This window comes from Aotus nancymaae, unplaced genomic scaffold (genome assembly GCF_030222135.1).
Source record: "Aotus nancymaae isolate 86718 unplaced genomic scaffold, 86718_ANA_hifiasm-v0.15.2.pri h1tg000012l, whole genome shotgun sequence".
NCBI classification, from domain to species: domain Eukaryota; kingdom Metazoa; phylum Chordata; class Mammalia; order Primates; family Aotidae; genus Aotus; species Aotus nancymaae.
This window is the reverse complement of record NW_026988423.1, coordinates 23,262,485-23,272,709: the sequence shown is the minus strand read 5'-3', so window position 1 is coordinate 23,272,709 and position 10,225 is coordinate 23,262,485. Positions and strand designations below refer to the sequence as shown.

Here is a 10,225-nt window from a genome sequence, read left to right as displayed (position 1 = left end):
CCTGTGCCCCACAGAGCGTCCCCGTGCTGAGGCTGGGCAAAGACCTAGCTCTCCTGCCCCAGGTGCCCCAGTGCCATTCCCCACACCTCCCACCTTCCACACACTTCTGTAGTTCAAAGGCTTTATTGTTCTGCTGAAATGCTTACAAATACTGAACACCCCCAGCCTGGGCCCAGGCAACCAAGGGCTCAGTGCTGGGAAGGAGAGCAGGGGAAGTGGGCTTAGTGTTAAGGCGTGAAGGGCGAGGCCAGACAGCTGGAGGCCTGGTCCTCCACTCTCCATTTCCATCACCCTCGGGAGGCTGAAGGAAGGGCGGTGGCACCACAGGGCCCTTCCCCTCTGCTGCTCTCCTGCTCAGGCTTTCCCTCTAGGAGCATCAGAGCAACCCTCTTTCCCTGTCAGAAACTCAACCCTGTACAGAATTCCAACCATAACCCTTCTAGCTTCCTCTCCCAACCGCATCGCTCCTCCTCTCTTCCCTAGATCCCCCGGCTTCATCCCTTCTGGCTCTAAGCAAGGCACCAGTGGAAGGGAGAGGGCTGGACTGGGGGGCTGGCAGGCTGTGCATCAGGGCTGAAGACACAGGCAAGGGGCAGGGAGCAGGTATTTGGTCCCTTCCCCCAGCATGAGATGCCCAGGGGCCTGGGTTGGAGAGATGATGGCACGTACCTTCAGATGGCCCACAGCTGAAGCAGTGGGCTGGGCCACAGAGCGGCAGCAATTAGTATGTAACCATGGCAATGAAGCAGTCGCTATGGTAACCATGGTGATGGGTCTGCAACTAGGGGATGGAGCTGGGACCTCAAGGATGATACTTGAGATCTCTGGCCCTTGAGCAAGGTAATAAAAAGTATAAGGGAAGGGAGAACAGTGGGGCAGAGCGGGGTTTGAGAAGTGGGAAGTGGGCCGCCTGAGCTATCACCCCACTCTGGATGTGGCTCTGCTCAGCCCCCAAGGCCCCTGGCAAAGGGGTCTGAGGCAGGAGGGGATCTTTGGCAGCTTATGGTACCATAATTTGTCTTTTAGAAAAGAGAAAACAGGCTGGGGAGAGGTGTCAGGTCAGAGCTGAGGCCGTCTCTGTGACAGCTCCTCAGCCCTGGCTGGGCCCAGGGCAGGACCCTGAATGGTTACTGCAAGTTCTGGGCTCCAAGGAGGCAGCAGCCACCTCCACTTTTCTTCTTCTGGCTGGTTCTTCAGGAGACCAGAGCCTAGAAACTCACAGGACCAAGCTCCTTATAGAATATTAAAGTCTTCTTATATAAAAGCCCCAGTTGTGCTCTGCCAGGAGGCCCATGGCAGTTAGTTCATGAACTGAGTGTAGCCCTCAGCCCCTGTGACGATGACATCCATCCAGATGCGCATGGCCTCTGCAGACGGGGCCACCATGTAGTACAGCCGGTCATGGGTCTTCACGCAGAAGGTGAGGGCTGGGTTCGGACTCTGCCAAGGGAAGAGAGGAAGGTCTAAGATGGGGCTCACCCATGCCTAGGAATATTCTCACCTGCCTCCCTATTGGCCCTTTTCCTTCCCCGCCCCCAGGAAGCCCTGGAGCTTCAGGCTGAGTCCTAAATAGGCCCAGAGCCTAGTCCCCACCAATCAATGTGAGCCAGGCTGAAATGTTCCCTTCTCACACCACAGCAGTCCTGGGCTCTCTAAGCTCCCTGGACCCTGACAGAGCTACACCCTGATAAGGGGGGTACTGGTCCTTGGCACCCCCAGGTTCAAAAGTGAGTATCAAGGCCATTCCAATGAAGACCAGGGTTTCCTCTCAGCAAAACGGGCAGAGAGAAAAAGCTACAAGCAGGATGCTAGGCCCCGGGACCCCAGAGGAGCAGAGATCAGGGCTGGGGTGGGCACCAGAGGGTTGGTGGGAGGGAGGCTGACTTGCATTAGGGAAGTGGGCCCCAGCCTCAAATATCTCCTGTTTATCAATTTCTCCCTATTAAATCTAGTCTCTGAGGGTCCCCTCCACCCCTTCCGGCCATCCCTTCAGCACCATCAGCCCCCCATGGGGAGACATCCTGCTGTCATTTCCAGGAGAGGGAGACAACAAGGAGAGGGAGGCACCCAAGCCCACAGGAGCACCCAAACCCCCAGGTTGCTCTTTGCAACCTGCTTTCTGCTCCTCCCTTGGGCCTGGGGGAGGGGCGGAGATGAAGTCGAGAGTCAAGGGTCAGGGATGAGTGGGGTACAGGAGGTGTTAATGTGCTGGTTACAGCTAAGTGGGGAGGGGTACCTCAGTCACCATAGTGAAGCGGAAAAACCTCTTCTGGGAAGGGGAGAAGGAGAAAGGAAGAGAAAGTTGACAAAGAGAACAAGGACTGGGTTGGAGCCTCTGTAGAGCCCCGTCCCCATGGCTGTCCCTCTGGCCCCCTCTGCTGCCCTCCACTCCTCACCTTGGCTGCACTGCGCAGGTGGTCATAGTACACTTCCTCAATGGCCTGGAAATAGATGACTCCCTTCAGCTTCGTCTCATGCTTGTCTGCAAAGGAAGTAAGCGTGGGCTATGAAGCTGGTCACACTTCAGGTCTAGCTCTGTTTATGTGGAGCTCCAAGGCCTGAGCTTCCAAATCTGGGAAATGGGGTGAAGATCCTAGTCTCCCAAAACCTCCAAACAGAACCCAATACAGAACCCTAAAGATATGGATAATGCTCAGCCTCATTCATAATCGCAGAGAAATACAAATCAGAACTCCACTGAGATGCCGCTTCTCACCTACCCAGTGACAAAAACCTACAACGAATATACACCACACTTTTGGCAAGTCTATGGCGAAGGAGGCAGTCTAACGACAGGTGGGAGTATAAATCGGTAAAACCTTTATGAACAATTTGGCCATGCCTATCAAAATTAGATAGACATTTGTCTTTTGATCCAATGCTTACATTTAGGGGAATTTCTCTTTCACGTATACAAAGTAACACACACAAGATTATTAAGCACAGTATCGTCTATAGTCACAGAAGATTGGAAACAACCAAAATATCCATCAAGTGGAAACTGGTTAATAAGTTAGTGTGTGCCACATCATGGAAGACTAAATACAGCTGTTAAGTAGAATGATATAGAAATATCTGAAATAGGCCAGGTGCAGTGGCTCACGTCTGTAATCCCAGAACTTTGGGAGGCCAAGACAGGCAGATCACCTGAGGTCAGGAGTTCGAGACCAGCCTGTCCAACATGATGAAACCCTGTCTCTACTCAAAATATAAAAATTAGCCAGGTATGGTGGCATACCCCTGTAATCCCAGCTATTTGGGAGGCTGAGGCAGGAGAATCACTTGAACCCGGGAGATGGAGGTTGCAGTGAGCCAAGATCATACCACTGAACTCCAGTCTGGGCAAAAGCAAAACTCTGTCTCAAAAAAAGAAAAAGAAATATCTGATACAGATACAGACTCAGAAATAAACCTGTAATATATACCCAGATATAATGTCTAGATATAGATAAATTTGATATAGAATGATCTCTAAGATACATTAGGAGGTAAATAAGGAATGTACTGTATGCCACCTTTTGTGCAAGAAAAAGGGTTTGTATATGCTTATATCTCCTACAGAAACTCTAGAAGGATACACAAGAGATTAATATAAGTAGTTACCTGTAGTGGGTGGGGGCATAATTCTCAATTTTTTAATATATTTTTTATTTTTGAACCATATGGATATTTTTACCTATTTTTTTTTTAAAGGAAGCACACTCCCTCGATGTGTACAGAGCTTTTAGCATATACATATAGTATATAGCCCCTGGAGGTGAGAGGCGGCAGGAAAGGGGCAGACTACCTGAGCCGAGGTGACCATTCAGTGAGGAGTGGCAGGATCCCTGTCAAGGGAAAGCACAGGGCCTTGGCCACCTTGTTTGTGGCACTGCTCGGGTGCTACAACTGACAACCTTAACAGTGAGACTGAGTCCTACAGGAGAGGTCACACCAGTCACTAAACTCAGTGGTGCCAGTTGGAAGTAAGCTCCTCCCTGAGATCTCCTCCTCTCCCCCACCTCCGTGGCTTGGTAAAGGCAACTTACGGACTGGTGCCAACATGCCCCTCCAGCCTTGTATCACAACCTTCCCCAGCATGAGCCCCAAGTCCTATCTGAGCTTCTTACTCTTCCCTTAATAATACACTCTGTATGCTGGAACTGTCTCCTCCAGCCAATTTCCTTGGCAAACTCCTAAATGATCTTCAAGATCCCTTGCAAATGTCACCATGACAGTGCACAGTCATGCTCTCCTGTGTTCCCACAGCACGGATGGGAGGGTCCTCTGTGCTGAGAACTTATGCTGAATCTGAATCCTCCTTTATCCGATAAATTCATAGGTCTACCTCCCCCAACACCAGCAACTATGTACCTGGCACACAGTAGGTACTTAATGCTGAACAAATGAGTCCTTGACACTGGGATTCAGAGAGAAGTCAGAGACCCTTCTCTTAGGAAACCATAGTCTCATAGGGAAGAATGTAAATAACTAGTAAACGAGTGGCTAGGAATTGCATGAGACCACCTACACATCACAGGTTGTCATGAGTGTTAAATGAGAGAACACATTTAAGGTATTCACAGTGTGTGGCACACAACGTGGCACTGTTATTATGTCCTTACACTCCTGGACTGATGTCATATGGAAAAACGGACCCTGGATAATGCAGGGGTTCAGAGAAGGGTGGGAATCACTCCTAGTAAGGTGGGGTCAGGAAAGCCTTCCTAGAGATAATATGTAATCTGGACTCTGTGCAATGAGGGGGTTTCTATCGAGTTGGCAGGAAGAGGGTCCAGGCAGAATAGGCAAGGCACCCAGGGCCCTTATCCAGCCACAGACCCATTTCTGACATTTCCTCCTTGGGAAAGGACCAGCCCTGCCTGGCTCTGGGCCTGCTCAGCCCTGCAGCCCCTGTTCTCTCTCATCCCTTCCTTCACAGGAAATAGTAACACGCTCCTGCCTCCGCTTCCTTACCACCCACCTATCCTCAATCTTGTGCAATCTGGCTCCTGGCCCCATGCACAGCAGAAAGCCTTCTCTTGACAAGCTCCCATCCCTGAGTCTAACAGCCTTTGGGCCACGTCTTTCTTGGCCTTTCTGCAGCATCCATCATCGCCGGTGACACCTCCTGCTTGTGAATGTCTGCTCCTTTGGCTGGCTTCCTTCCCTGTTTCTGCTCCCATTTCTATTCCTGCCATCTGAACTTGGTCTCCTTTTGTTTCACAGACACTAAGGCCACATATGCCAAGCACCAGCCTAGCACCTGGCATATGGTTAGTGCTGGCTTCCTGTCTCCCGCCCCTTCTCCCTCTGCTGGTTTCTTCTCTTTCTCCTTCCCCGCACGGGTAGGCCTGCCCCAGGGTTTGGCCCTCTCCCTCCCCTCTTCTCTGCTCTGAAGTCTGACTGCCCAGTTCAGTCGTATCCCTATCTCTTAGGAGCTGAGAGACCTTGGGCAATTACTTAACCTCTCCAAGCATCATTTTCCTCATGTGTAAAATGGTATAAAAATAGTGTTTCCCTTACAGGATTATTTCAAAGATTGAGATGATGCATGCAGAGTGCTTAGCATAGCACCTGGCTCATGCAAGCGCTTGATAAAGCTGATCTGGTGTTATTGTTACTCCAACTGTTACTTCAACCATTACTCCACCTCTAATCCTGACCAACCTCCTAAACCTAGATGTCCCAGAGGCACCCAATCTCAACATGCCTAAAATGGAATTCTTTTCCCCAGGCCTGTTCCTCTTCAAAGTCCCTAGTCCCTCTACCTTCCCAGCCCAGAGAAAAACATGGGACACCTGTGTTTCTGTCTCTCCTGCCTCCTCACACCCAGGACCCAGGGTGGTCAGGAAAAGCTTCTTAGAGGGGCCAGCAGGTGATCAGGGACCAGGTGAGGGGAAAGTGGGCACTCCAGACCTGAGCATCTCTGGCACCACACTCTGCAACCCTTTCCCCTCTTCTGAGCTCCTACCAGGATTGCTCTTCCCAGCTCTGTGACTGGGCGAGGCTGTATGACTGGCAGAGAGCCCCACCAATGACTTGTGGACAGAAATGATGTGTGTCACCTCCCGGCTGGGACATTTAATACCAAGGCAGGGCTCATTTAAGCCTCCCTTTCCCTCTGCCACTATGGCCAGCAAAAGGCAGCTGAAGCAAAGACAACACTGATGCAGAGTGGAGCCCCCACCAACTCACAACATGCAATAGACATGTATTGAGCATAAGGAAACCCAGTACTTGTGAGTCACTGGGATTTTCTTTTTTAATTCATTTTTTTGAGACAGAGTCTCATTCTGTTGCCCAGGCTGGAGTGCAGTGGCATTATCTTGGCTCACTGCAACCTCTGTCTCTTGGGTTCAAGCAATTCTCGTGCTCAGCCTCCTAAGTAGCTGAGACTACAGGTGCGTACCACCACACCCAGCTAATTTTTGTATTTTTAGTAGAGACAGGGTTTTAACATGTTGCCCAGGCTGGTCTCAATCTCCTAGCCTCAAGTGATCTGCCCGCCTTGGTCTCCCAAAGTGCTGGGATCGCAGGTGTGAGCCACCGTACCTGTCCAGACACTGGGATTTTAAGACCTTGTTACTGCAGCATACCTCACCTTCTCCTGACTAGGGTGACACAGCATCCCATGCACCAAGTGGAAAAGTCCAAAGGGAGTTCCAGGGATGGGAAACTAAGCTACAGGCTGGAATGCAGAGAGCTGAGGGAGCAAGAGGGGCCAGTTGGCCTCTTGCTGAGCTATCCTGAGCACTCCTTGGCACTATTCAACTGCTTGTCTTGGAGTCTCTGAGGGAATTTGTCTAAGGAGTAGTTCCCAGCCCAACTCCGACCATAAAACCTCATGCTCCTGCAGTGCCTGGGTGTCTCCTCTCAGCATGCCCATTGTACATGCTGATACTCTTGTCTGCTTCCCCGACTATAAGCTCCATGAGAGAGCTGTGGCCATCTCACTTATCACCAAAGCCTGGAACAGTGCCTGGAACTTATTAGATGCTTAGCAATATTGCTGAATAAATGAATGAATGAATGAATACATAAATGGAAGTGAGCCAAGTACATTCCGTACATTTTCAGGGAAGGAGGACAAGGCTCAGCCCAAGCCTCTGGTCCCCGACTCGGAAGCTTGGCCTCCTTCCAGAAGACCAGCTGTCCTAGGTAACAGAGCCCAGGGGTCCTGGCTGGCTCCCAGGGTGGCCTTGTGGGAACTCACCCACATAATAGGAAAGGGTGCGCTTGAGCCGGTCGAAGACAAACCAGCGCTTCTTCCATGATTTAATCTTGCCGCCCATCTTGACCAAGTAGCCCCGGCAGACCTGGTGGGAAGCAGGAGTAAGGAAGGACCCAAATGTGCAGCCTTAAGCCTTAAGTGTATGCCATCGCCTGTGCCTGTATTCATGGGGGACTGTCCCCAACATCCCGTCAGGCCAGCATACCAGGTCCTGGGACAGAGATCTGGTTAGGTAAGGGTAGAAACTGAGGCCACTATTCCAGTGACCCAGGAGGTACCTCTCACCATGGGGTCCTCCCTCTCCCCAGCACCCCAGGGCCACACACGCCTTGTACCTTGCTGCTGAGCACCACGTGCAGACAGGTATCAACACCATGGCCTGATGACTCAATATGGGTCTTCAGGTCAAAGTCCTCCTTCCGGATTGGCAGGTAGCGGGTCAGGGGTCGTGCCTGGAAGCAAAAGGGAAAGTCAGGAGAGTCTCCTCTCTTCCACATTATTCCCCTGTCCAGGCCCCTAGGCTTCAGTTCTAAACGCCCGACAGCCTGACATCACCCCTCCCTAACCCATGGCCGTCACTTTGGCTCCATAGGGCTTATGGCACAAGTGGAGACCTACCATACCTACGTTGACTCTACCTAGGGCTGGGCAAATTGCGAAGCCCTATGCCTCAGTTTTCCCACCTATGACCAAGACATGGCATCTCTGTCTTGCCCTGCCCCTTCTTTCCCTCCTGAGCCAAACAGAAAAAAGCAAGAAGCCAGATATGAATATGCTCTGGGAAGAAAAGCCCAATAAGAAATCTAGTCTCCAACTTCAATGGGGACCTTGTTTGGGTCACATCCCTTCTCTGAACTTCAGTTTTCTTCCATGTAAAACATGGGCTTTGAACTAGATAATTACTAAGGTCTACTCTATCTCTGATACTGACTAGAATTGTCAATTATTTTCTACTCTTCCTTTCTCAGAAGAACAGGCAACATCACACATTATTTAAAGAAAAAAACAAAACACATGACCCCATAGATAGCTGATTCCACCCATCTCTCACACTAGATACAGGTGGCCACTGCAGCAATGCCTGAACCCTAGGACAGGGGCCAGAAGAGAGACCCCAGAGCAGTCACTGACTGAAGTAGGAAAGGGAAGACAGGCATTTTACAAACACTCCAACCACAGAGGTAAAATTCACAGAGCATTTTTTTTTTTCCTGAGACAGAATTTCACTCCGTCATCCAGGCTAGAGTGCAGTGGCAAGATCTCAGCTCACTGCAACCTCTACCTTCTGGACTCAAGCAATCCTCGTGCCTCAGACATCAGAGTAGCTAGGATTACAGGTGTGCAACACCATGCCCAGCTATTTTTGTATTTTTTGAAGAGATGGGGATTCGCCATGTTTCGGGCAGGCTCGTCTCAGAAGTCCTGGCCTCAAGTGATCCGTGTACCTCGGCCTCCCAAAGTGCTGGGATTATAGGTGTAAGCCATTGTGCCAGCCCCTTCTCAATATTTCTCAAACCCAATCCAGTTGACCTATCCCTTAGAATTTATTTTGTTACACTGTAGGAAATTAGGGAAGCTGTGATCACTGCTGGGGGAGATTCCAGGGCACTCTCAACCTGGGGAAGCCTACAGAGACCTAATCAGAAGGGAGAGCCTATCTAAGTCCTACAGATTCTCATGGGGGGTTGTGGGAGTTAGGATTTGGGACCAGAGACATGGACAGATTTCTCAGCCCAACCCAATTTCTCCTTCTGCTTTCAATTGTTCGGCTCAAATCTCCTGCTTAAGGAGAAAGGGTAGAGCTGGCTTTTGGGCAAGGAGGGATTTCTGTCCCAAAGAGAAACTAGTACAATTCTGTCTTAGAGATATAAATCAAAAGCCAGCATGAGGTCATCCACTGATGGTGGGGACTGGAGCTGAAAGGTCCTATTGGGGGTGGTCCAGCACACCCTGAAGTTCCACATGCAGGAGGGGCAGCAGGGGAAGCAGCAGCGAAGGTGCATTGCAGGTTCATGAAGCAGATCTGAGGCCCTGCAGAGAGGCCAAGGGGAGCTACTCTGATTCTTGGCTATCAGCTCCCATCTCTGGGATGTCTGTCCACACCCTCTTCTCTGACCCCAGATGTCTGCAAGGTGGCCTGCCACATCCTTACAACTCACTACCCTGGTACGCGCACGTACACACACACACACACACACACACACACACTTGAACAAGTCCTGGTGGGTCTGTGTTTTGGGTCACTGAGTCCCAAGTGGAATTCTGCTTGTGTTAAGCCAACAGCAATCTTTTCTGGAGTAGAACAGGTTTTACAGCCCAACACAGGAACCCTGGGATCTCCCTACTTCTCTACAGCCCTCACCATCAAGCCAACCACCACTGCCCCCAACTGCCCATTCACCTGGGAAAATTGTTTCTCCCGCATCTTGACCTCCTTCTCCACCAGCTGCTGCCTCCGGGCACTCTCACTCTGCAGCCTCCGTTCTACCTGCTCACGCCTCCGCCGCTCCTCCTCCAGGGCCTGCCGCCGCAGCTCCATCTCCCGCTCCTGCCCACAAAGCCAAGGGGTCAGCACTTATGGCCACCCTCTTCCCTCAACTGGCCCTCATCACACCTGGGCAGGGCTACAGGAGGCATCCCCCTCTGGGTAGTCTGGCATGAGGAGGCAACATTTTCAAAGCCCACCCACTCCAAGAGCCCTGGCTGGTTAAAGATAAATGTTTTAAATCATGACTGTCCTGGCTTCAAACCCTAGGCCTGCTACCACTATGGGCTCTGTGACCCTGGTAAAATTATTTAAACTTTTTTTTTTTGAGATCGAGTCTCAGTCTGTTGCCCAAGCTGGAGTGCAATGGCATGATCTCGGCTCACTGTAACCTCTGCCTCCCAGGTTCAAGTGATTCTCCTGCCTCAGCCTCCCAAGTAGCTGGGATTACAGGCATGAGCCATTGCACCCAGCCATTTAAACTTTTTAAGCCTCAGTTGTCTCATCTGTGAAATGAAGTTAAGAAT

The 10,225-nt window shown here is 50.8% G+C and overlaps 1 protein-coding gene across 16 annotated transcripts in view; it reads right to left on the bottom strand.

Moving 5' to 3' along the window:
- Window positions 1-104: 104 nt before the first annotated feature.
- PHLDB1 (pleckstrin homology like domain family B member 1) overlaps window positions 105-10,225 on the bottom strand; it is a 51,575-nt gene continuing 41,454 nt past the window's right edge. For 14 of the 16 annotated variants that reach the window (XM_012470365.3, XM_012470368.3, XM_012470370.3 and 11 more), the window contains 5 exons: window positions 9,615-9,761; window positions 7,549-7,665; window positions 7,196-7,298; window positions 2,397-2,482; window positions 769-1,440 (listed from right to left, as the gene is read on the bottom strand). In XM_012470365.3, coding sequence (XP_012325788.2) covers window positions 1,300-1,440; window positions 2,397-2,482; window positions 7,196-7,298; window positions 7,549-7,665; window positions 9,615-9,761 — 594 coding nt within the window. In that variant the 3' untranslated portion in view covers window positions 769-1,299. Of the gene's footprint in view, window positions 1,441-1,493; window positions 2,270-2,396; window positions 2,483-7,195; window positions 7,299-7,548; window positions 7,666-9,614; window positions 9,762-10,225 lie in introns of those variants that run through there. The other 2 variants (XM_012470383.2, XM_021671192.2) reach the window with 2 other exon arrangements.